Genomic DNA, 25,442 nt, shown 5'->3' on the forward strand with positions numbered 1-25,442 from the left:
TTCAATTGGAGAGAATTCCAGAACCTGAGAGCACAATCCTGAGAGTGATGATCTCACTCAGGCCCAGGATTCTGGAACTTGGGCTGCCTGATGGACCCTACATGAAAGATGTAGTAGGGAAAAGGAGCGACAGCTGGCTGAAGGGGCCCCCCACAACCCTCCCCGACACCCTCGGAGCACAGCCTCCCTCGGCTGGTCCCAGGGTGCCATGGAGATGGAGAACAAGGCGGCCTCCGCACGTTTCCACCAACCTCACATGGAGAGGAAGATGAGTGCGATGACCTGTGAGATCTTCAACGAGCTTAGGCTGGAGGGCAAGCTCTGCGACGTGGTCATCAAGGTCAATGGCTTCGAGTTCAATGCCCACAAGAACATCCTCTGTAGCTGCAGTTCCTACTTTAGGTACAACAGGGGTGCCGGACCAAGCCTGAGGGGGGGCCGGGTGCATTTTGGACGTGGTTCATTTCCTGTTTCCCCACCCCACCGTCTTAAGCTTAGGGACACTGTCGAAGCACGGGGCTCCGGTAGGTAGCCTGGCTCCTTTGTCATCTGAAGGGGCACGGCTAGGGCCAGATTCCCTTCTCTCTGGTTTTCAATTGGATTTCAACCAAACTCTTGGTGGGCCAGCTGCTTTTGCCCTTCGATTCTCACTCAAACCAACCTTTGGGAAAGTTGAGCATCCATGCGGGGCTTCCTACTTAACCTAGATACTACTAGTAATGCCACTTCAGCCACCCTGATCCCCCTATCCCCATAGAGACGAGCTTGAACAGGGTGATAAACTATCAAGGATTGAGGGGATGGGGAGGGGGATGCAGAAGAACCACGTAAATATTTATCAGGAGAAAAAAAAGGGGGGGGGGGGAATTTGTGTGCAAACCATTGTAACCCATGAAATGGGCTATTTTGTTCATGAGCCGAACATGTTTGAGTAATCAATTCCAATCAAGATATGATAAATGTGTCCCACCTGTTGCTAAAAATTCTCATCTTGATCTATAGCAGGGTCTATGAAAAGAGCAGATAGCACATACTTTAAGCTTTGCAGGCCCTATAGACTCTGTCACATGCAACTACTCCACTCTGCAGATAATACTAAATGAAAGGACACTGAAATTTGAATTTATTATAATTTCATTTTTACCCCATTTAAAAATGTAAAAAACATTCTTACTTCGTGGGCAGTACAAAAAGAAGACGTGGGTGGAATCTGGCCCAGAGGCTGTATTTACAGACCCCTGCTCTAGAGAAGAATTTTATCTCTAAGCCCATAGTCCCTGAGACCTCCTAGAAAAAGGAAGCAAAATATATTATGGAAGGGAATTCTGTCTTATTCAGTACCTAGCTACAGAGTGGAATACTAGTCACTTATTTATTCAATAATTATTTATTTAGTGTCTATTTTGTGACCAGCACTATCGTGGGTACTGGAAATAAAACAATGAATCAAGAGGTAAACATTCCTGTCCTCATGAAGCTTACCTTCTGGTAGGGAGAAGAGGCATTAAATAAATAAAATACATATCAGATTGTAAGTGCTAAGGAAAAATAAGATAGGTAACGGTGGATGGCAATTTTAAATAGGATTATCACTTTGCTGACAAAGTTAAATTTGAGCAAAGACTGCAAGGGAATGAAGGAGTGAGAAATAGAGAGATCTGGGCAGAATTCCAGGCAGAAGAAAGAGCAGGTAAAGCCCAAAGATGGAAGCATCTCTGATGTGTTCAAGGAACGCAAGGCCAAAAGGGCTGAAATAGAGTGAGGGGGAAGGTGGGAGGCAATACCATCAGAGAGGTGTGGCTGGCCCAGATCTCACGGGACTTTTGTAGATAATAATGCCACTTCAGCCACCTGGAAGGGCTTGGTATTTTACTCTAAGAAGGAAAGTCAATGGAAGGCTTATATATGTATCTATATATCTATATATCTATAATTGATTTTTTTATAGAGAGGAAGGGAGAGGGATAGAGAGTTAGAAACATTGATGAGAGAGAAACATCGATTCAGCTGCCTCCTGCACACTCCCTACTGGGGATGTGCCCGCAACCAAGGTACATGCCCTTGACCAGAATGGACCCCGGGACCCTTGAGTCCACAGGCCGACGCTCTATCCACTGAGCCAAACAGGTTAGGGCCAATGGAAGGTTTTAAGAGAAACACTGGTGGTTTAGATAAGACTAAATTCTGGAGGTGTCAAGAGCAAATCAGTTAGGAGGTTACTCCCAATCTAGGCAAGAGACAGTGGTGGCTTGGACCAAGGAGGTAGCAATAGAATTGATTCGATTATGGATATGTGTTGAAGATTACTTGAATTTGGTGGGCAATGGGGTTGAGACAGAAGAGACCTGGGTCTTACACCTAGCTCTAGATCCCAATTTTTCCATCCACAAATGGGAAAAGGATATAGTTATCATGAGGATAAGAGTGACCAAAATCAAAGTTCTTGGGAAGGTTCTCTCACCCACTATATAAAGCAGTCTGCCCTTCCCCTCTCCTTCCTCACGCCGATTTATTTTCAATGCTCTCTTTAGAACTTGTCCAAACTCTCAACAAGAAAAAGTGGGGAAGGGAGAGAGAGTTAGAAACATTGATGAGAGAGAAACATCAATCAGCTGCCTCCTGCACACCTCCTACTGGGGATGTGCCCGCAACCAAGTACATGCCCTTGACCGGAATCGAACCCGGGACCCTTCAGTCCGCAGGCCGACGCTCTATCCACTGAGCCAAACCGGTCAGGGCTGGAACAATTAAATTGACAATTTAATTATTGTATCTCCAAAAACAAACAATGGGTCCTGGTCTACTGGCTAGTGGCCAATATTAACCTTAATCAGTGCATATGAGTCTGGGTACAAAACAGAACTACACTTTCCAACTATGCAAAAGGTTAACAGTTAGCTGACTACTAGTCTATTGCTATATAAACAAATCGACCACTTTACATTTAAGGCACTGCTATCATGTTCCACAGGGTCCTCAAACCAAAAGCAAAAACATCTCTCTCCCCCCAAATTAGTTGCTCTGCTTCCTGTATTGCTTATTACTATATATACCAATATCCATCGAATCTACAAGCATGTTTTCAACTAGTGATTGTTTAAAAAAACACTATAGTATCTATTTCCATTTCTTTCTTTCCTTTGTAAACCAATACATGAACACTCATATATTCATTTGTGTATGTTTACAATAAATTCTCATATAAATATTCAAAAAAAAAAGAAAAGAAAAAGTGGGGAGAACATGGCAAACGGGAGAGAAATGTTTCAGTGATTGCTAGTTTCTCCCCTTTTTCCAGAGCTTTGTTTACAAGTGGCTGGAACAACACTGAAAAGAAGGTATACAACATTCCTGGCATTTCCCCCGACATGATGAAACTAATTATTGAATATGCGTATACCAGGACCGTCCCCATCACACCCGACAACGTGGAGAAGCTGCTGGCTGCTGCGGACCAATTTAACATCATGGGTATTGTAAGGGGTTGCTGTGAGTTCCTCAAGTCAGAGCTGTGTTTGGATAATTGTATCGGCATCTGCAAGTTCACAGACTACTACTACTGCCCGGAACTAAGGCAGAAGGCCTACATGTTCATACTGCACAACTTCGAGGAGATGGTGAAAGTCTCAGCAGAGTTCTTGGAGCTCTCTGTCATTGAACTGAAGGATATCATCGAGAAAGATGAGCTAAACGTCAAACAGGAAGATGCTGTATTTGAGGCCATTTTAAAATGGATTGCTCATGACCCCCAAAATAGGAAGCAGCATATTTCAGTTTTGCTCCCCAAGGTCAAGTTTAATTATTTTTTGTAGGATGCTTAATTGATCACTTTTGATTCCTTTATCCCAGTCGGGTTGTCCTAAGAGCTATGTTCAGATGTTTGACAGACTCCAGGGCTGTATTTACATATATTTGTATAGAAGGCATCTCCTACTAGTGTCTGGAATTTTGCAATTTTCTTTGCCCTTGGCATTGCTAGTTCCTTTTATCCCAGTTCTTTTGTTTATATTTATTTTTCTTTTTTAGAGAGGAAGGGAGAGAAACATCAATGTGAGTCGGTTGCCTCCTGCTCGCACATCAACCAGGGTAGAATCTGCAACCTGGGTGTATGCCCTGACTGGGAATTGAACCAGCCACCTTTTGGTGTACATACGGGACGATGCTCCAACCAACAGAGCCACACCAGCCAGGGCATTTCGCCACCCCCCCCCCCCCCCCCCCCCCCAGTTTTAGTCTTTACCAAAATTCTCCCTGGCTGTGGGGGAAGGGGAGGGCAAGGCCTTCACAAGAATTCTAGTCTTCTTTTTAACTTTGTCCATTCTGAGTTTCCCCAAACCCAAGAGAGAAACTGGAGTAGTAGCCATTTGATGTTAATTGGTGTTATTTTACATACAGAGACAGATATTCATTTACAGAAAAATTACTTCAACCTTTTTTTGGTCTAGTAGTATAGTCTGGTGGTCAAGGAATGAGCTAGCTTGCTGATCATTTCTCTAGCTCATTCTCGGATCCAAATGTATACCACCTCTTAAAAACAGATACTTAAACTGTAAGTTGTAAATTTCAAAACAAAATATGGCCCTACTGCAATTCCAAGGCAGGCTGTAAACCAAGGGGCTAAGGGGTTTTTCAGGCATCCTCACCTCCCTTAAATGACTTGCTGCATTTCCTCCTTAGGTTCGCCTGGCCCTAATGCATGCTGAGTACTTCATGAACAATGTTAAGATGAATGACTATGTCAAAGACAGTGAGGAATGCAAGCCAGTCATCATTAATGCCCTAAAGGCCATGTATGACCTAAACATGAATGGACCCTCTAATTCTGACTTCACCAACCCACTCACCAGGCCCCGCCTACCCTATGCCATCCTATTTGCAATTGGTGGCTGGAGTGGTGGGAGCCCCACCAATGCCATTGAGGCATACGATGCTCGGGCAGACAGATGGGTGAACGTCACTTGTGAAGAAGAAAGTCCCCGTGCCTACCACGGGGCAGCCTACTTGAAAGGCTACGTTTATATCATTGGGGGGTTCGATAGTGTAGACTATTTCAATAGTGTTAAACGCTTTGACCCAGTCAAGAAAACCTGGCACCAGGTAGCCCCGATGCACTCCAGACGTTGCTATGTCAGCGTGACAGTCCTCAGCAATTTTATTTATGCCATGGGAGGATTTGACGGCTACGTGCGTCTCAACACTGCTGAACGTTACGAGCCAGAGACCAACCAATGGACACTCATTGCGCCCATGCATGAGCAGAGGAGCGATGCGAGTGCCACGACACTCTACGGAAAGGTAAAAACGGGGGGGCGGGGCGGGGGGCGGGCAGGCGGGATGTGAAAGCAAACGAGCCCAGAAATAACGCTCTTCTTTTTGGGGGGTGGATGGAAAACAGAAATGGCAGTATGCTTGGCAGTTCAAACTCTTTCATCAAATGACTAAGTGACCCTTTGTAACGGTCTTTTCTTAGTTTACTTATTCTGACTCATGAATCTCTTCCCCCGGCTGAGTTTTTATTTGTATCCTTTCACTGTAATAAACTCTGAGAGTATAACCACAAAAAAAGTAAAAATAAATAAAAAGCAATACATGTACATGTGGGAAAAAGCAGCTCAGAGTGCCCCTGGCTGGTGGCTCAGTTGGCTGTAGCATTGTCCTGATGTGCCAGGGTTCTGGCTTTGATACCTGGTCAGGGCACATACAAGGGTCAACCAACGAGTGCATGAATGGGTGGAGCAGCAGGTTGATGTTTCTCTCTCTCTCCCTCCCTCTCGCTCTAAAATCAATAATAAAAGAAACTCAGAGTACACAGACTGATATGAAAGCACCCCCCCACACACCATATACATACCCGTTCATACTCCAGAGGTAACAATTTTAACAATCTTAAACTGTCTTCACACAGGTCTACATATGTGGTGGGTTCAATGGAAATGAATGCCTGTTTACAGCAGAAGTGTACAACACTGAGAGTAATCAGTGGACAGTCATAGCACCCATGAGAAGCAGGAGGAGTGGAATAGGCGTAATTGCTTATGGAGAACACGTATATGCGGTGAGTTTATCGTGTACCACAACAAAAATGATTCCCCTCGATTTTCTATTATACAACCATTGGTAAGCATTTGAAAAGGTTTTGTTCCATGGAAGACAGCGGAAGAGGGAGGTGTGAAATCACTAGTCCTCCCCGTAGAGGGCCTCCTGGGTGAACAGAATCAAGGCTAACAGTAAATCGTGTTCCCGTTGCTGTCCACAGGTAGGCGGCTTTGATGGAGCTAATCGACTTAGGAGTGCAGAAGCCTACAGCCCAGTGGCTAACACTTGGCGCACGATCCCCACTATGTTTAATCCTCGTAGCAATTTCGGCATCGAGGTGGTAGACGACCTCTTGTTTGTGGTGGGGGGCTTCAATGGCTTTACCACCACCTTTAACGTTGAGTGCTATGATGAAAAGACTGACGAGTGGTATGATGCCCATGACATGAGTATCTATCGCAGTGCTCTGAGCTGCTGTGTGGTACCAGGGCTGGCCAATGTTGGGGAATATGCAGCTAGAAGGGACAACTTCACAGGATTAGCACTGCGAGATGAAGTAAAGTACTCCGCTTCAACAAGTACCTTACCTGTATGAGCCTCTTCATTTAGCTAATAAAAAGTCTAAGCAATAAGAATTAATTCTTTTTTAAAATAAATGCAGTGTTTAAACTTGTAAGAGTACTGGAAAATGTTCAACATAAGGGAGCCAAGGGTTGGACGAATGAGGGAGTAAAAGGGTTCAAGGAAGAAAGCAATTATATTCAACAGTACATACTTAAAAGGAAAAACTACACAATGCAAACCAGCTCTAATGAAATACGTTTATTTAAAGCTTATATTGAGACCATTAGTAGCTTTAACACAGAACAAGATAGCTTCAGGAACATAAAACAAGCTATTATACAACGTCATGTCTCAAAGTGTCTTACGTTCCACATCTCCTCTGACTTGCAGGAGATAGTCAAAATTACCCTTTCAGTTGAGTAGGGGCTTGGATACTGCTAGCCCCCAAAACTCACTGTGCATCGCTTGAACTAAGTCTTGATGTCACAAATAACTCAATGAGCCCTAAGCACAGGGATCCTAAGATCTTCACACGTCTAGCAAGCACTACTTTTCATGAGTGCATAAGGCAGGAGGATTAAGTTACTAAGTGCTCTATTGTATGTGCTTCACTGTTGCAGAAATGGTCATATAGAGCAGACGAAAGCCCCACAAAGGTAAGCAATAAATAGCAGTTATTTGGCTACCTAAATCCTTTGAAGCAAAAAGACTACTCTATTATGTTGTTATTGTATTACATCACTCAACTATGAGCTCTTTTGTTTCCAATGACCAGAACATTAACAAAAACAAAAAATGGACTACTCTCAAGAGATTAACAAAGTGGAGTGATGAACTGTGCCAAAATGTTTGACAGTTTAAAAGGAGACTGAATTGTTTCTCAAATATTCTACAATTAAAGAGCAGCCTATAGGCACCCTGTTTTTCTAGTGTAGGCCGATGAACATGCTTCACAATTCTCTATGTTTTCAAAGGACATGAAATGTGACCAATATACCCTTTTCATGTAAGCTTAATTTGAGGAAAGTACAAAAAGAAATCCCTTTGGTTATGCTTGATTAGGCCAAGTAACTAAAATACACAATTTAGCTTACTTGTCTACCAATATATAGTATTCATATTAGAATTATGAAGCAGAGAATATTTAAATACACCACATGCTACACTAATCAAGAAACATGAAGAGAAAACATGTGCACTAGAAACTGCCTTAGCAGCAGCCCGAAGAATTTAAAACACAAAAGCACACAAATCTTCCATAAACACTGTCTTTCCAGTTCCAAGAGTCTGTTCTACATTTAAAAAGTTAGTATTTAAAATTTTTTGGTCCCAGAAATACTACACAAAACCAGCTGATCAAAACAAAACTGATGTCAACGAATGTTTAGATTTTTTTAGCACAATATTTTTGAATTGGCACAGCAAAAGCCAAGATACCAAGATACACAAGACTAATCATGCAAATAACTGCAAGTGAGATACTTAAACACGAAGCTCATGACTGACATTCTCAATATATACCACTGATTTTTTTTTTAAACCATGGTGGGGAAGGTATAGTTAAGATATCCATTCTGAGATAGAAGTAGATTCACTCAAAGTTATGTATAGTTGTTACTTTTTGTATAATCAATTCCTCTTTTACTTCCACAAAATACCAAAAGCAACAAAACAAGATTTGCTTAAACACACAGTGCCTTTTTAAAGCTGTATTTTTAACTGCTTAAATTACCAAACACAATCTTTACGTTTTCATAAAAAAGGACATTTCCCCCAAAAAAAGCCATTTTAGGTTCTTCGTAATCAGAACCTTTCCAAAAACGCTGGGAAGTTATTTCCAGTTTGGAACTTCAGAATGTCAGCCTTGAACAGATTTAAGCAAATCTGGTTTCTTTCCTGATTAACAAGTTAGTTAGGCTATTTCAGAAACACAAGTTATTGATGTGAAATCACACATGTGAATTCAAATATGGGAATTAGAAATTCAGTAGTCAGGAAAACCTGCACACATCATCATGCAAGGAAGGACTTACCCCTTCTTTCCACCCGTGGCCTAGGCTGCCTGCTAAGTTAAAAAACAACAATTTCAATCAAGTTTTCAAAACCAGATTATACCTAAATCTTATGAGTTATAATGTCTGCCATATTATGTGAAAAAGAGACAACCTTCCAAATAAATTGGTGACTCACAGAAAAGTTTGAGACAAAAAACCCACAAAACCCACTAGCCCCAAATCCCTGCATCACACCCTTCCAGAGAGAAACTGGCATCCTAGTGAGCTAAGATTTAAACAGCCAAGAAAAGGAAGCCTAGCCCAGTCTAGCAGAGAGAAATGAGAACTTCGTTCATTGAGCTTTCCTGTCTTACTTGCATAGATCTCTCACAACTAAGAATTAGCATTTCTCAGAATCCAATGGCTTTTATTAAACTAATTACAAATACATAGAAATTGAGAAAATGGTTGGGATGGGATAATATATCCTCAGAGAAATATGACTTGCAGTTTCCGATCCCCATCCCTGTCTAAATTAAATGGTTTTAAAGAAGATTTCCAACACGTTTATTGAAAAAAGTGCTAGGTAGTGATATCAATTTAGAAATTTCAGGAAAATTCTTAGTAGAGAGTCCAAGGGCTAAACATTAGTAGTCTTGCAGCTGAGAGCTAAAATTTCTGGTTGTACTTTTTTTTTTAGTGTTTGATATAACTAATAAGGAGGTTAACTATAATGCAGTAGGGAAAAAAAATCAATACACTTAGAATTCTACTTCTAGGACAGTGTTTGGGAATGCCCAAGCTAGTAGAAAACAAGAAAAATATACTGGACCCACATTGCAAACAGTAAGAGCAGGAGTTACTGAGTGCTATAATAGTCAACCCAAGTGCTAATTTGTATAAAGCTTTTGAGTGTGTTAAGAGAATCAGAAGGATGAATAAGAATAAATTTTGAAGAGCCAGAATTATGCCTTTAAATTCGGTATTCCAGGCTCAGGCAAAGTTCCAATTAAAGTTCATGGCAACTGGGGAGCACCTGAGGTCCTCTCCCGGCATATGTGGTCAGTTTGGCTCAAATAAAGTCTTCTTAAAAAAAAGTCTAGGGCAACTGGATATGACATTATAACAATTGGGGCTGAGAAATAAGGCTTCTCTTTAGCAACATTTCTCTAAATTGTTATTCCCTTTCCATTAAAAAAAAAAATTTTAGAAAGGAATGAAGATTCTATTAAATATGCATTAGAGCAAAATTTAAAATTGAAGGCATTGTCGATTGTCATAGGCATTATTTACACTCATGAACTTATCCTCATATAAGCCTGCAATTCCTGAAAAAAGTATTTAAAAAATTTTAATGCCTTTGATTTCTCAGACTACACCAATGATACTTCTCAGAGAAACAAATTTCACATATATAATGTCCTCTGAATTCAATCAATCAGCTAAAGATCAATACTTGTGCCAACTACCATCATTTCAGAGTGACAGCTTAAAGTCAATAACTCAGTTGGCTAAAGAAATGAAAAATATTCCAAAAAAATGCATGAGCCAATTACAAATTTCTCATCAGTCCTCTCTTCTAGAAGGAAACAAAACAGCATTTCTAGATAAACAAAATGTCAAAGCAAAAATTCTAAAATCATCTTGCTAAAATATTGTGCTTTTTCCTTCAAATTTCAGTCCTACTATTGCACATACCTCTTGCAAATGAGGGCTCAATGCATAAATTCTGATCTTGTCAAAACCGTTCAGGAAAAAAGTGAAAAGGAATATCAAGGTAAATGTGCAAATAAAATTGGTGCTTAAAGCATATTCAAAACCTAAGTCCTAAGACAAAGGAGTTACACCTTCTTAGCAGAAAACCAGTCAAGTAACTACACCTGGTTTTCCTGTTTGTTAGATCTTATTTAGCTAGCACATACACACAAACCAAAGACAGAGACCAAAGGCAGAAAAAGACTGCAAACTAACAAAAATTACCACGTATCGAATTGAGTTTCCCAGTCTTCCGATTTTAACTATATTTCCTTTATAGGGGGCAATCATCAATTCAGGTAGACAATAAGTTATTGACACACTTTTTCAAGTAACAGTCTGGTTTCTTCAGCTTCACAAAACAGGTGTGTAACTGTTTTAAGCTTCATGTATTAGAGAACCTAGCATTCGATCTGAGAGCTTGGCACTCGCCGCATGTTTAAGGCGTGCCGATGTATTTCTTGCATCTGTCTGATCCGGTCCTTCTGCCACATTAAGTTTTGAGGCATAGGATATCTCTGTGTGCCATGCAAGTACCGGTATGGGATCCTCACGTGGCAAGCAGTGGCTCTACAACGAGGCTGCGGCATGGGGGGAAGCAGCATCCACCTCTTTCTCTCAGCACAGTATCGGTAGGCTTCTTTCCGATACTGCTTGTCAATATCATCACTGTTCTTCCAGCCTCCAATAATGAAAACGTCATCTTTGTAATAGCAAATGGCTGCTCCTTCAATGCTTAGGACTTCTGGAGGTAAGCTTTCAAGGATCTCATCGGAAACCTGGCTGGCAATTTTTCTGACTGCCTCTTCATTTTCTAAAGAATAACTCTTGGGACAACATGATGCTGTCTGATAAAAGTTGGAATTGACCACAGACATTTGGAAAAAGCAGTAATTGTCAATAAGTGGCAAAGATTTCACATCTTGCCACTGTCGAGTCTCCGTATCATAGCAGGTGATTACAGCCTTTAACCCATCTTCAGTGTCCCGATCCACAGGCGTGCGGGCAGCGATATACACAAACCGGTCTTCAACAGCTAGTGCTTTGACATCTCGAAGAATCTTTGGTGCTGATTCCAAGTTGTGCCACTTATCAATCTCAGGATTATAAACAGTAACATCTTTAAAGCCAGGACTAAAGTTGCCATGTCCTCCAATGCTATAGAGCTTCCCTTTGACTTGTGTTAGCCCAAAAGAATGCTTCCTTGTCATCAGACTACAAACATGCTCCCATATATTAAAATTTGGGTTATATCTTTCCACAGTTTTAGCAAAACCTGGTTCCATTGATCCAGCAACATACACGTGGGATTCAGTTACTGCAACTGCATGGCCATCCAGGTGATTATGAATATGGGGCAGGTTTACCCATCTGTCCTCATCAACAAAATATCCCACACATTCACTTAAATAGTCCCCTCCTTCCGACACGCCTCCAATAACCATGATCACGTCCATGTTTTGTCCGTAGCGAGGTAATAATGAGACATGAGAAGCAGGATGCTGGAATGTACCAGACTGTATGTTCTCAGCTCTCAGAGCATGCCTCTCCACTGCATCAGCCACTAACTTGACGCAAACTTCATTATTGGCCACCAGCCTCTCTGGTTTGACATGCCGAGTAAGATAAGTAGGTTTCATCTGGGACAATCTGAGCAATTTAAAAAGTTCTTCAAAGTATCTCTCCCTCTCTTCAGCATTTCTCTGAACCCACTTCAAAACTGTTTCAAAAAGAACCTCTTCGGAATCCACCGTAATTTCCAAGTCTGACAGCCAGTCTCGAATAAGATGGAAAGGTAAAGTATAAAATTCCTCATCCTGAATTACTTTGTGGAAATTTCTCCGTATCATATCGGCAGCTTTCAGAGCAAGTTGGCTCAGGGTATACATGTGAGCTAAGCTATGAATGGCCACACAATTAGAGAGATGAAGTTTTTTCTTGAGAAATTCTCCACAAAATTCTTTTAAGCGAATTAATAGGAACCTAAAATCAAGAAAAAGAAGGATTAATTTTCAAATGCACGTTATGTAGCTGCGTTTTGAGAGCATCTGAATTATACAAATTGAAATGGTAAGCTTCAACTCCCTTTATGCACAATATCTAAAAAAAAAGCAAACCCTCCCAAATTAAAATGGATTATGCTGAAAAGTATGTTTAAAAGCACATATAAAATCATCTTTATCTATGATGTTTTCAATTACTTATATAGTTTGTATGTAATTATGTTATACATAATATATCTAATACACATATGCACACAATGGAGTTCTTAAATTATGTAAGATTTTTCAGACATATCCTTTACTAAAGTATAACAGTCCTGTACTTTATTTTCACTTTTTTGTTGTTGTTAATCCTCACCCGAGAATATTTTTCCATTGATTTTCACAGAGAGTGGAAGGGAGAGGGAGAAACAGAGAGAGAGAAACATCGATGTGAGACAAGCCACATTGAGTGGTTGCCTCCTGCATGTGCCCCAACCGGGGCTGGGGATGGAGCCTGCAACCTAGGTACGTGCTCTTGACCGGAATCAAACCTGGGACACTTCAGTCCACAGGCTGACACTCTATCCACTGAGCCGAACGGCTGGACTATTTCACTCTAATTTCCCTTTGCAAAGGCAAATCTCAGTTCAAACTTGTGTATGCCATCCTACTCCAATCCCTTGCCAGTTACCAGCCTCTCTTCAAATGAGGCAGGGTCTCAGTGAAGAGACTTTATTAAGCACTGACTGTATGGCATAGGAACTGTGGCTCCTAGGAGGTTGTTTACTCAAGCATCAGAAGTGGAGTTTTTGTGTCAGAGGTTTAAATCTCCTCTTCATCAGACCATTCTCCCAGGTCAACAAATGAAGGGGGGGAGGTGCTGGAGAGTGGGGGAGCTGCAGTCTCATTAAAGCAGGGGTGGCAACGCAAACAAACATCTGAAGAAGCCAGGAAATAAAACAATAAAAAACATGTATAGGGCAGTCCAGGTTAAAAAAAAGAGCACTGGCAGGTGTTGCACAGTGGTTAGAGTGTTGGCCTGCACACTGAAGGGTCTTGGGTTGGATTCCCAGTCAAGGGCACATATCTGGGTTGCAGGATCAATCCCCGGCCCCAGTCAGGGCATGTGAGGGAGGCAACCAATCAATGAACCTGTTTCACACCCCTGTTTCTCTCTCTCTCTCCCTCTCTCTCTCTCTCTCTCTCTCTCTCTCTCTCTCTCACTCCCCCTCGCCCCCCTTTCCAATGGAAAAAATATCCTCGGGTGAGGATTAACAAAATAAAAGAAAAGAAAGTGGTTTGGCATGTAGTTGGCTAGAAATTACCTACCTACCTAAATTTGTTTAAAGTTAAATTAAAAAACCACAAAACCACATTTCAGACAAATCCATAAATCTGGCAGAATTCAGCCCCAAGGGTACAGTTAGAGACCTCAGCTTTAAAAAGAGAAAGTCCCCAGAACTGAGAACCTTAACAATATATGGACGACTACATCAGTCCAGACCTACTTAACTCAGTAACCATTTATTATTATGGTTAGTACAACTATTGTGAAACCTGAGAAAGAGAGAGGGCTCTTGGTAGCTAACTGGGCTCCAATTTTTAAAAAACAGAGCCTAGCAGCCATGTCTACATAGAGGCCTCTCACTTCAGGGAGAGGCCTGCACTGAAGTACTTGCCTCAGAACCAACTGTGCTTCTGCCATCTGAGCTAGCCCTTAGAGGTGTTCCTGAAATTCAACTTCAACCAAAAGGATGAAGCTTCCCCATCCAATTGGAGCTGTGCAGCTCCAACAAACCGAGTGGCTCTATTCTGACCAATCAGGACAGTGCATTTTGGACCAATCAAACTGTGAGGGCTTAGAGCCCTCATTTGCATGATAACAGACCAATCAGGGACCAGGGGCAAGGACTGCTACCCAAATAAGCCAGCTCCCCTCTGGCTCTGACAGCGCACTTTCCTTTCCCACCAAAAACTGGGTAACCCTGGCTGAGCTGCAACACCAAAGATGTCTCAAAGGAGCAATGTGGAGCAGACCGGTGCAGGCCGGAGCAGACTGGCACAGAACGCAGCAGACCAGTGCAGCACAAAGCAGACCACGGAGGAGCAGAGCAGAGGCGGGCAGAGCATCTAGCTGGAGGGGGGCTATCTCACAATTGAGCTGTTCTACAGCCCATGCTGTTTTCACAGCTGTGCTATCTCACAATTGAGCTGTTTTAGACTGAATAAAGTTTCCTTCTTCACCACACCCCAAATTGGGGATTCCTGTTGCTGTTGAATTGGTGCCAATAACAATCGGACAACACTGTTTAACAATGATATAAAGATGAGTAACACAGGCTCCCTTCACCCTCGTCAGTGAAGATACATCTTAGACATAAAACAAAGACAAGGTGTAGTAGTGAGTTCCAGTGGCTCTCAATTGTCTGGGTGCCTAGATTCCCAGGCTCACCGCCCTCCCCCAGCTCCTATTTTTGGCAGGCACTCCAGGTAATCCTCACACATATGCCCTTGGACGGTGTTTAGGAACATTGCTCTATGAAAACAACAGCTAGCATATACCAGGCATTTGCCATGTGATGGGCACTGCAAGCTGCACTTCCTGTTATTTACGTTGTTAGTGCCCTACAAGGTAGGCATGACCAACAGAACATAAGGGGAGTGGGGGTCAGGAGAGTGATCCTCTCTCAGAGCTGATGATAACGTTAGATGAGATGGTTGCAGGACACTCAGAAGAGTGCCTAACACAAGGCAGTTGTTCAGCAGCTGACAGATGGAGAGAAGTTAGTGCTTTAAGTAAACTGCCTGGGGTGTTCTCTCCTCCTCCTCATCCCCAACTCCCCAATAAAGCTGGGACAAATCTGAAAAACACAAGCTCACCTGACAAAAGCAAACACAGCATGACTGAGTGCAATCACCCTCCCCCCCATCTCAGATCTGTAACTGCCCCACCCTGTTCCACTCCCTTCTCTATTGGATGACCCAGCCTCACACTTTAAGAAAAGAGAAGCCATCAGGCAGAAACTTCATCTTCCCACCACCCACAGTGCCTACAGCTGTACCCTATACTATGCCTTCCCAGTCCAACTTTTCCATTAAAAAAATTTTTTTTATTGCTTTCAGAGAGGAAGGGAGAGGGAGAGAGAGAAACATCAATGATGAGAGAGAATCATTGATCAGCTGCCTCCTGCACGGTCCACTGAGCCCACAACCCGGGCATATGCCATGACTGGGAAATTGAACCTTGAACTCCTGGTTCATAGGTCGGTGCTCAACCACTGAGCCACTCCAGCCGGGCCAATTTTTCCATTTTTAATATGAATTCTATCTGCTTCTTGGTTTCAAACACTTTGCTCCTGCAATTATTCCCCTGTCTGGTAACATCAATCTCTCCTTTTCTACTGATTGATTTTTCATCAGCACACAAACATGCTCTAGTATCTCCTATATTAGAGGGGGGAGGATAGATCTCCCTGAACCACTCCCCAAACATTTCCATGAATAACATTTTTCTGATCTTTGTATAGCAAGATTTAACTTAAATGGCTCTTGTCCCTGGCCAGGTTGCTCAGTTGGGTAGAGTGTTGTTCCAAAATGCCTAGGTTGTAGGTTCAATCCCAGTCAGGACACATATCAAGCAATTGAGTCAGGACTCAACCAATGAATGCATAAGAGGAACAACAAATCTCAAATCTCTCTTCCTTTTCCTCTCTCTCGCTCAAAAAAAAATAATTTTTTTTTAATCTTAAATGGCTCTATGTCATTAAGGCCCTCTATTATTGCCAAATTCAATGATCACTTACGGTTGACAGCTGACATGATTGGCACCCTTCTTTCTAGTCTTCTCTGCTGGTTCCTCTTTAACATTCTGAAGAATCCCAGGACTCAGTCCTGCCCCTTCTCTTTTCTATCTACACTCTCTTCCTAAGTAATTTCATCCAGTCTTATAGCTTCAATTAGATTATCATCTATATGCTAATTTCCTCCCAATCTCTAGCTCCCAATGCTCTGATATATCCACCTGCCTACTCAGACTTCTCCTGGACCCAAATCAAACTCCTGATCTTCCTCCCAAACTTGCTTTCCTGCGGTCTTCCACGTTAATAAATAACAACTCCATCTTTCCAAAAGCTAGCACTCTCTCTCTCATACCCCACATCAAATCTCTGAGCAAATCCATCTCCTCTTATCTTCAAAATATATCTAGAATTGAAGCACTTATTGCCTTTACTTCTCCCTCCTCAATCCAAGCCTCTACACCACCACTGCAACAACCTCCTTAACTAGTCTCTCTGCTTCTGCCCTTGCTGCCCGCCCCATCCTTTCCCATAGCAGAAGGCTTCAAATCAGAATGCGTCACTCCTCGGCCTCAAACCTTCACATCTCAGAGCAAGAGTTCAAGTCCTTCCGCAGGCCAGCAAGGCCCTAAGGGATCTGGATCCATTCCCATGACCACCCAGAGGCCTTTCCTACTCCTCTCATTCAGCATCTCCTAGATCCAGCCACAATGGCCTCCTGCTATTCTTGACCATCCAGATAAGCTCCAGTTCAGGGCCTGTGCACCAACACTGATTCATCTCACCTCCTTCAGTTCTTTGCAAAATGTCGTCTTTGTGAGGGATTCTCTATTCAATTTAAAAACCAGTTTCTCTCCATCAGCACTTCCTATATGTCCCCACCACGTTTTATTTTTCATCATAGCTCTAACAATCACCCAACACGCTCTCTATTTCACGTATGTGTTGTCCGTCTACCACTGTGAGTGCAATGACGAAGGGACTTTAGTCCGTTTTGTTCGCCGCTGAATTCCCAGCACCTTTAGAACCCAGTGTCTCAACTGGTGTATAATAGGTACTCAATAGGTAATTGTTAAAATAATGTACCTGCAACATAATACTGCCCAAACAGGCTCTCCCATCTCTATAAATGGCATTCGTTCACCTGCCCCCTAACCAGTCTCTGGATCATCCATTCCCGCCCTCTACAATCCATTTTCCACAGCTGCAGCATCATCTTTTAAAATATTTAAGTCAGATAATTTCTTTACCCAGCTTCCCACCACCCAGTAAAATTCAAACTCCTTATTCCAACGCATTTCACACACCCGTCTCCCCTTCACCCACTACATCCAGCCCCACTGGATTTTTCCGAACTGGATCTTGCCTGAGGGCCTCTGCGCTCTCCGCCAGCAATTCCCCATCTTCGCTGTTTAGAGGTCGGTTTAAATGTCATCTCCTGAGAAAGGCCTTTCCTCTACCCCATCACAATCCTTCCACCACCGCCCCCTTTCCCTGTCATCCCTTTTTCATATCAATACAGCACTTACAACAGGCGGATTTTCCTTCCGATTGCCTTTGTCCCTCCACCTGGGCTCTTCACTCCCTAAGGGCAAGTGGCCCTCGCGGGACTGGCCGGCTGCACCCTCAGTGGCCAGCGCCGCAGCTGCCCGCACCGCGCAGCAGGCCCTCGGGAAGAGCCACACGAGCGCATTTCCGCTGGGTTCCCTGGAGCTCCGCCGCAGGCACTGCCCTCCCCGCCGCCGGCGCGTCCCCGGAGGCGGCGCTCGGCGGCCAGCATCTCCCCTCCCGCCTCCCCGGCCTACCTGTCGGCCAGCTCCAGGACCTCGTGCACGCTGCCGGTGCTGACACGGATGCGCCCGGTGTACATGTATTCGATAACGGCTTCCACCGTGTCGGGTTCGGGCCCGGGCTCGGAGCTCCACTTGCGCATCTCCACCCGGCCCGAGCGGGACTCGGAGAACTGGCCCGAAAGCAGGGGCGTGAAGTACTCGGTGGCGGCGGCCAGCACCGAGCGGTGGGCCCGGAACTCGCGGCCGCCGGCCCCGCCGAAGCACAGGGTAATGTCGCAGAAGAGGCCCTGGCGCCGCTGCTCGTTCTGCCTCCACGACAGCTCCGAGCAGTGAGAGCTGCACTCGAAGTCCTCGGCCTCTGGGCCCGGATCGCCCCCGCTCGCCTCCATGGCGGATAAACAGGGCCCGGACCCGAACTCCACCGTGCCGCTGCCCCTGACTTCGGCGGCCAGCCCGGCCGAGCCGGCGGCGGCCGTCTCCATGCTCTCCATCTCCAGCACCTGCAGAGATGCAGCTGCGGCTGCTGCGGCCGCCGCCGCCACTGCCGCCGCCGCCATCTTGACGCCGCAGCGCCGGGCCGCCGCAGTCTCGGAACGGGCCGGCCGTTCTGGTGCGACACAGAGGGATTCTGGGAATAAATAGTGGGCGCACACTGCGCCGCGGGCCGCGGGGTCTGCGCACGCGCCGCCGCGCCGCCCGCGCCGGCCGCCCTCGGGGGAAGGCTCCGCCGGACTGCTCTCCGGTTGGGAGGCCTGCCGCCCGCAAGGCGGTGGGGGTGGCTGGTGGCCTTCTCCGTCTTGAGCAGCGTGTTCTTCCTCGTGGGCATTTTGTAAAACAAAAGCCACACGAGACCATCACCCATTGCTAGTGTCTTGGGTGGCCATACAGGGTTTTTTGTTTTTGTTTTTTTTAATCCTCACGGGGGATATTATTCTTGATTTAGAGAGGGAGGGAGAGACAGAGAAATGGAGAAAAAAACATCGATGTCAGAGAACATCAATTGGTTGCCTCCCGAAGGCACCTCCCACCGGGGATGGAACCTGCAACTATGTGCCCTGACCCTGAATCCAACCCTCTCTACCTTTTTGGTATGCGGGAAGATGTACCAACTAACTGAGCCACTCCGGCCAGGGCAGGATGTTTATGTAAAGATTTAAAATGGCTTTGGAGTAAATTAAAAAAAACAACAAACTTGAGACTGAGCTCCAACTTATGGATGAGTTGGGCATGAAACTCATGAATGAGAGTGAGCAAGTTACTATCTGGGAACCCATTATAACAACGGTGATACTGTCTACGTTGGAGACTGCTGTGAGGATTAAATGAGATGCTTGTGTTCTGCAGTGCTTGGCCTGCATAGCTATACTGTTCCCCATATAGTTGTTAAAAAGATTACCAAAAGCCACTTTGGGATTTTAAGCAAAGGAGTGTTTCAAATTAGATGTTTTTAAAAAATATCACTGGTGGCTGCATGGAGAATGCACTGTAAGGGGTCAAAAGTAGAGCTAGGGGCACAAGTTAGCACACTAGATATGGATCCATCAGAGAGATAAGAAAGGTCAACTGAATGGTAACTAGACCTACTGTGGTGATTATTTTGCAGTGCACACAAATTCCAATTATGTTGTATGCCTGAAGCCAAATTATTTTTATTTTAAATATATTTTATTGATTTTTCACAGAGAGGAAGGGAGAGGGATAGTTAGAAACATCGATGAGAGAGAAATATCAATTCAGCTGCCTCCTGCACACTCCCCACTGGGGAGGTGCCCGCAACCAAGGTACATGCCCTTGACCGGAATCGAACCTGGGACCCCTGAGTCCGCAGTCCGAAGCTCTACCCACTGAGCCAAACCAGTTAGGGCCCAAATTATTTTTAAAAGGAAAATTTGACAGCACTTGTCAACCAGATAGAGAAGGAAAGGATGGCTCCCATGCTGTTGGCTTGTGTATCTGGATGGATAGAGCTTTGGTTCTCATTCACTAAGGGAGGTGCAGATATAAGGGCGGGCGGGTGTTTTGTTTCTGGAAATAGTGTTTTGATGGATTCTTTTTTAAAAACAAAAAGAGGTAGATTAACACTTTTAAAAATACATGTAGTAAAATTATTAGAAAATAAAGTTCAAAGGAATACAGATGAAAGGGTATGGATGACATGAGACAGCAGTAAGGTATTCATTGTTACTATAGAGTTTATTCAAACCAAACTATGATAATACAGAGAAGAGACTGAGGTGGCAGCTGCCCAGAATCTTGTGGATTACAGATGCAAACTGGCTGGAGAGGAGTCCTTGGACCCACACTTCAGTAACAGACAGACAAGTCAGTTGCATAAATATAGAGAACATAAGACACAGACATTTCACAGCTTTTTGCTTTGCGTTTCCATTTTAAACATATGTATGTTACAACTTTACATTTTAACTTACTCCTCCACATATTCTGTAACAATGGCTAAGGATGCAATGGTCTCAATCTGACAGAAGCAGACTTTGGTCTGCGATATGGAACGTTTCAGTGAGATACCAAACAAACCCTTAACACAGAACACACAAAAAGACCCTAAAAAGATCAGATTAATACAATGTTTTCTTATGTTATATAAGCAGGAAAAGGGGGAAATGGAAACACAAGACATTAGGGGTGCCTTAAATGTATAGTATCTTGAGGTCTTAAAAGTTTCATTCCCTTCCTTCAAGGGGGAAATTTTTTTAACTAATGGAAAAAAGAAAGCATCAGAAAGCCCTACAATGAGGAAAAACACTATCTTGACAGTGCTTAGATGCTTTTATGTAATAATTACAGCAGGTAGCAGAGCAACTGTCACAAATATTGGCTTTTTATTTCTATGCTTAAAAAAAATATTAAGCTTCTTTGTGTGGACTGAAGTGTTAGCCTGTGGGTGTTGGTCTTCCGTCCTGTACACCAGTGGGTTTACATCGCAGGCCCATCCTATAGCAGGCTCCAGTGCCAGCTGTCTGCACACTATTTCCCAAGGGAGGAGTTGTCTTCACTTCACTGCAACAGGATTCCTGGCTCAGTTACATGGTCATGTGTTCCGGAAGAACATATGAAATATCATCCCATGGGTGACGATATAGCCCCTGCTTCAGCCTCTTCTGATCAAGATAGTGTCCTAAAGTGGAGCAAATGCATTTTTTTGAGTTGGTGAATTTATTAAAGTTTGGTGAAGGAGAAAGGATAAGGAAGGGAAATGCATCTAATACAAAAAGGCAGATACAAAGAAATGGGGAAGTAAATCGAGACCCATTCCATAGGTATATGTCAGGCTTGGTTTGCAATCAAAGTAATTTCCAAGACAAGGGAACAAAGGTAAAGATAAGGGGGAAATGAAGGTAAGAAAGGAAGGATTAGAAACAAGTCAATGTGACATCTCTTTTGTAGAAACTCACCACATGGGTTAAGCGGTGTAGCTGGACCACAGGGAAAAAAAACAGTCCCACCTACAACACTCTTAAAACGGTAACAACTCACTCACCAATGAAGCCCATGCTCCTTCCCAGAACAAAGATGCCATTGAGGGCTCCAATGTCAATATATTCATCAGCTTCTTCCCTGCAACACACAATCAACATGTAGTTTTTTTGTTTTGTTTTTAATCCTCACGTGAGGATATGTTTCCACCCATTTTAGAGAGAGAGGAAAGGAGAGAGGGAGAGAGACGAAACATTGAAGTGAGACAGAAGCATCAACTGGTTGCTTGCTGTATTCACCGCGACCAGGGATCGGACCTGCACCTTTCAGTGTACAGGACAACACTCCAACCCACTGAGCAACATCAGCCAGGGCTCAACATGTGGCTTTAAAATGGAGTGAGAAGCTAGTTCTCTCTGATTTCAAAGTGGAAAAGAGGGGTGCTCTGGGTGGTGGGAGTAGAGGCAATTTTTGTTCTTTTTTATACCACTACATACTTTCTAAATTCTCTATAATGCACCTGCATTATTTTCAGAGTTGGGAGGGAACAACAACAAAAATCAATAAGCACTATGAAGAAGGAAAGGGCTGCGAAGCTCACCGAGTGAAGGACCCACAGTTTCTAAGCATGTCCACAAATGCAACTCCGATGAAGCCATCTACATTCAGGATAAGGTTGGGTTTCTGGGAAGGCAAAATATTCAAAGCATTTGTCATTATTTCTCATATTTCCCTTGTAATTTTTCACTATTACTACTACTACTACTACTACTACTACTACTACTACTACTCTATGTATTCTGGTCACCATTTAAAAAAACTCCTACCAAAACATCCCAGTTGGTTAGAAGAGACTGTCTTACCGAGTTCATTCCCCATTGTCTAGCAAAGGATCTGACACCTAGTTAGCACTTAGTACATGTCTGTTGAACTTAGTTATGCAACAGAAATAAAATTTTCCAGAAAACCAGGTTTAATTTTAGCTATACAATCAAAAGATAACTTGGCTGTCTCATTTCTGCCAAGAAATTCAAGAATTAGGGGCATTTTCTTTTTTACCTTCGAGGTGGTAATCTTTTCCACTTCCAGCGCATAGTCGAGCAGGGGGGTGGCAGGGAAGTGCTGTTTGACGTAATCTTTCAGGATCTGCACTCGCATATCTGGGTTGTTTATCTAGAAAGTGATTTAAAGTTACAGAGGAACTCACTCTAACACTGCTCCTAAGGAGTATGTTTGTGCTCATGTCACAAGTAGACACACTACATTTCATATCCAGGTAGCACAGATTGTGACACTGGGGCTTAAAGTCCTCTCATATTTCATTTGGGCCTCAAAACAACCTTTTAGATTCTCTCTTTTAAGCTATAAATAAGGAACTGAGACTTGAAGATGTCGAGTTAGCCGTGGGTCCTACCATGTAAAGCACCAGGGGGCTTACCCACTCTCTAACCGGAAGTCTTAACCATGCTGCCCACCAGCTCAGCAGCCTGGTTAAGCTGTAACAAAGTTCCACACTAAGCAAGTACCCCTGAAATTTTAGGAAAAATTCTGGACCTGCAATGAATAGCGATGAACCACCTGCTAAGAAACCCACACTGAGCACTAATCTGTTAGTGGGAGTGAGAGGGAGTAGGCACACACCAAATCCCAAAACCACTGTGACGTCCCTCAGCAGAGACATGCTGCTGAGTCAGTGCCGACTCCAGAAAGGAAGGAGCCTGAAAGACTGAGTGTGGCAGTGCAGGTCTGACGTTATCTCAGAAATAGGTCTTGCACCATGGATAGCAGAGGTACTATCTGCTTGTGAGCTGGGGGTCGTTGAGCAAAGTTCTGCAAAACCTGGGTGGAATGTCCCTCAGAACTAACCACATCCCCTGATTCCAGTGCAGTCATTGCTGATCAAGCAACCTCTGGAGGGCTACCCAGAGCTGGCCAAGCATGTGGATGCCTGGAAGGGGGTGTTCTGGATCACATGCATGACCCTCTGGTTTTCTTTTTACTTCTCTGTATTTTCCAAGTCCTCTATACTAAGCATGTGTTGCTTTTAAAGTTAGGAGGGAACAAAAATCAGTAAGAAGAAAAGGGCTGCAAAGCTCACCGAGTAAAGGACCCCAGTTTGGATGAGTCGTAAGGCCCGCCTAGACCAGCAGAGTGACTGACTAAATGAGGTTTCTAGAGCTACAGAGCCAAGGACCCCAAAGCAAAGGGCCCTATAAGGATCTATCTCTGCAAGACCCCGAACAGCGGTCACTACCTCTTCTCGTTCCCTGTGATTTCTTTTTATTTATTTATTATTATTATTTTTTCAATCCTCACCTAAGGACGTGCTTATTGATTTTAGAGAGGGGGAGAGAGACAGGGGGAGGGAGGGAGGAAGGGAGGGAGGGAGGGAGGGGGAGGGAGGGAGAGAGAGAGAGAGAGAGAGAGAGAGAGAGAGAGAGAGAGAGAGAGAGAGAGAGAGATTGGTTGCCTTCCTGTACACACCCCAACTGGGGATTGAACCCACAAGCTAGATATGTGCCCTGACCAGCAATCGATCCAGCAACCTTTTGGCATATGGGATGACACCCCAACCAACTGAGCCACACTGGCCAAGGCTCCCTTTGATTTCTAAATACAACTCACTACCAGGACACACAGAAGACTACCTGCCCAGTGGGAGACACTCTTAACTATTTAATAGAGCCCTAGCCAGTTTGGCTCAGTGGATAGAGCGTTGGCCTGTGGACTGAAGGGTCCCTGGTTTGATTCCGGTCAAGGGCTAGATCCCCAGTGTGGGGTATGCAGGAGGCAACCGATCAGTGATTCTCTCTTATCATTGATGTTTTGATCCCTCTCTCCCTCTTGCTTCCTCTCTGAAATCAATAAAAAATATATTTTAAAAATAAATAAATAAATAAAATATTCATTCCCTGGCCTCTACCAATCAGGCTTGCCCTGATATTCTTGCTTTTCCTGCCCTAGTGAGTCAGACTTAACCATGTGACTTTCATTGGCCAATGAAATTCTAGTGCAAGTGAGCTGTACCAAGCAGAAGCTTTAAGAACTTCTGCAATGACTTTTCCCAGATAGGGGCTGCTTCTTCAGTGGAGATGACAGAGAACAGAGCAGAAGGCACCCCGCAGTGGGGGTCGGGTGAATCCTACAGGGGGTGTAGAGTAAGAAACCCTTGCTGTTGTAAGCCACTGAGATTCTTGGAGTTGTGTTACTGCAGCATGCAACTCGCCTCAAGTGATGATATGTCCCCTTACCCCTGACCTGTCCTTTCTCTTATAAGGTTCATAGGATGTGTTTCCAGCTCATCATATTTTAACACCACAACTAAACACGATAAAAATTGCTTAAAGGCAACCTGTATTACAACATTCTCATCTGTCAACACATCCAAAGCTGCTTTGCATGTTGGAGTCAAGAGCCTGGGTGTTCTCAACTAAACAGATGCTCTCTTGTCCCCATTCATCCAGTCCCTTAAGGAGAACAACTTACCGACTTCACTCGGTGACCGATGCCCATGATCAGCTTTCCTTCCTTCTTCATCTTGTTCACAAACTCCATGGGGATAATGCCACTGTCAAAGGCTTTGCTGAACATCTTGGCTGCTGCATCCAGGGCACCCCCAAACCGGTCACCCTGTAGGAGAAGCAACCCCATGTTGCCCTGAGCTGTGATTCTCCTTCAAGTTTGCAGACAATCTGGCATGCCCTGAACAACCCCTGCACAGGCTTTTACCTTCCAGGGCTTCTTCCAGGACCTTGCTATAGCCAAGCAGCATGGTCCCAAAGCCCAGTGTCCCTGCTGTGCACCTCCCGGGAAGACAATACTCACAATGGTGAGCAGCCCCGAGGTGAGGCTGGAGACCAGGTCCTTCCCAGCTCGAGCACAGATGATGGTGTTATGAGCCCCAGACACGGCTGGGCCATGGTCAGCTGTCACCATCAGGCACATCTCAATGAACTGGCAGGAGTACCTGGGCAACCTAGAGGAGGGTGAGTAAGGGACAGGGAAAGGAGAACAGAAACAATGGTGAGCTGCTGAACAGGAGATATATTGACAAGGCCATGCTCCTACTTTCTCCCACCTCCC

The 25,442-nt window shown here is 44.1% G+C and overlaps 3 protein-coding genes across 6 annotated transcripts in view; 1 reads left to right on the forward strand and 2 right to left on the reverse strand.

Annotated features, from left to right (window-relative positions):
- Nucleotides 1-83: 83 nt before the first annotated feature.
- KLHL10 (kelch like family member 10) lies at nucleotides 84-6,675 on the forward strand. Its single transcript, XM_008149380.3, has 5 exons — nucleotides 84-402; nucleotides 3,299-3,788; nucleotides 4,678-5,295; nucleotides 5,906-6,055; nucleotides 6,257-6,675. The coding sequence occupies exons 1-5, from the start codon at nucleotides 209-211 to the stop codon at nucleotides 6,629-6,631; spliced, it is 1,827 nt and encodes a 608-aa protein (XP_008147602.1). The 5' UTR covers nucleotides 84-208; the 3' UTR covers nucleotides 6,632-6,675.
- Nucleotides 6,676-6,843: 168 nt separating this feature from the next.
- KLHL11 (kelch like family member 11) lies at nucleotides 6,844-18,521 on the reverse strand. The gene is made up of 2 exons (XM_008149379.3): nucleotides 17,937-18,521; nucleotides 6,844-12,332 (listed from the first exon to the last, which is right to left on the reverse strand). Exons 1-2 carry the CDS (start codon nucleotides 18,479-18,481, stop codon nucleotides 10,751-10,753), a joined length of 2,127 nt encoding a protein of 708 aa, XP_008147601.1. The 5' UTR covers nucleotides 18,482-18,521; the 3' UTR covers nucleotides 6,844-10,750.
- Nucleotides 18,522-20,091: 1,570 nt separating this feature from the next.
- The window catches only part of ACLY (ATP citrate lyase), a 51,465-nt gene continuing 46,114 nt past the window's right edge, over nucleotides 20,092-25,442 (reverse strand). For all 4 annotated transcript variants that reach the window (XM_054709103.1, XM_054709105.1, XM_054709104.1 and 1 more), the window contains 6 exons: nucleotides 25,185-25,335; nucleotides 24,846-24,989; nucleotides 22,419-22,532; nucleotides 21,961-22,043; nucleotides 21,424-21,500; nucleotides 20,092-21,060 (listed from right to left, as the gene is read on the reverse strand). In XM_054709103.1, the coding sequence (XP_054565078.1) occupies nucleotides 20,966-21,060; nucleotides 21,424-21,500; nucleotides 21,961-22,043; nucleotides 22,419-22,532; nucleotides 24,846-24,989; nucleotides 25,185-25,335 (664 nt within the window). In that variant the 3' untranslated portion in view covers nucleotides 20,092-20,965. The remainder of the gene's footprint in view (nucleotides 21,061-21,423; nucleotides 21,501-21,960; nucleotides 22,044-22,418; nucleotides 22,533-24,845; nucleotides 24,990-25,184; nucleotides 25,336-25,442) is intronic.

The sequence above is a fragment of the Eptesicus fuscus genome, chromosome 20 (genome assembly GCF_027574615.1).
Source record: "Eptesicus fuscus isolate TK198812 chromosome 20, DD_ASM_mEF_20220401, whole genome shotgun sequence".
Lineage (NCBI taxonomy): Eukaryota > Metazoa > Chordata > Mammalia > Chiroptera > Vespertilionidae > Eptesicus > Eptesicus fuscus.

What these genes read in the sequence shown, in the direction of transcription:
- KLHL10 (XM_008149380.3), top strand. Translation starts at nt 209, where the DNA reads ATGGAGATGGAGAACAAGGCGGCCTCCGCACGTTTCCACCAACCTCAC. An exon ending in CCACGACACTCTACGGAAAG is followed by an intron (nt 5,296 to 5,905) that starts GTAAAAACGGGG and finishes GTCTTCACACAG; the next exon opens with GTCTACATATGTGGTGGGTT. An exon ending in ATGGAGAACACGTATATGCG is followed by an intron (nt 6,056 to 6,256) that starts GTGAGTTTATCG and finishes TGCTGTCCACAG; the next exon opens with GTAGGCGGCTTTGATGGAGC.
- KLHL11 (XM_008149379.3), bottom strand. Translation starts at nt 18,481, where the DNA reads ATGGCGGCGGCGGCAGTGGCGGCGGCGGCCGCAGCAGCCGCAGCTGCA. An exon ending in GTCCTGGAGCTGGCCGACAG is followed by an intron (nt 12,333 to 17,936) that starts GTAGGCCGGGGA and finishes TCTTGATTTTAG; the next exon opens with GTTCCTATTAATTCGCTTAA.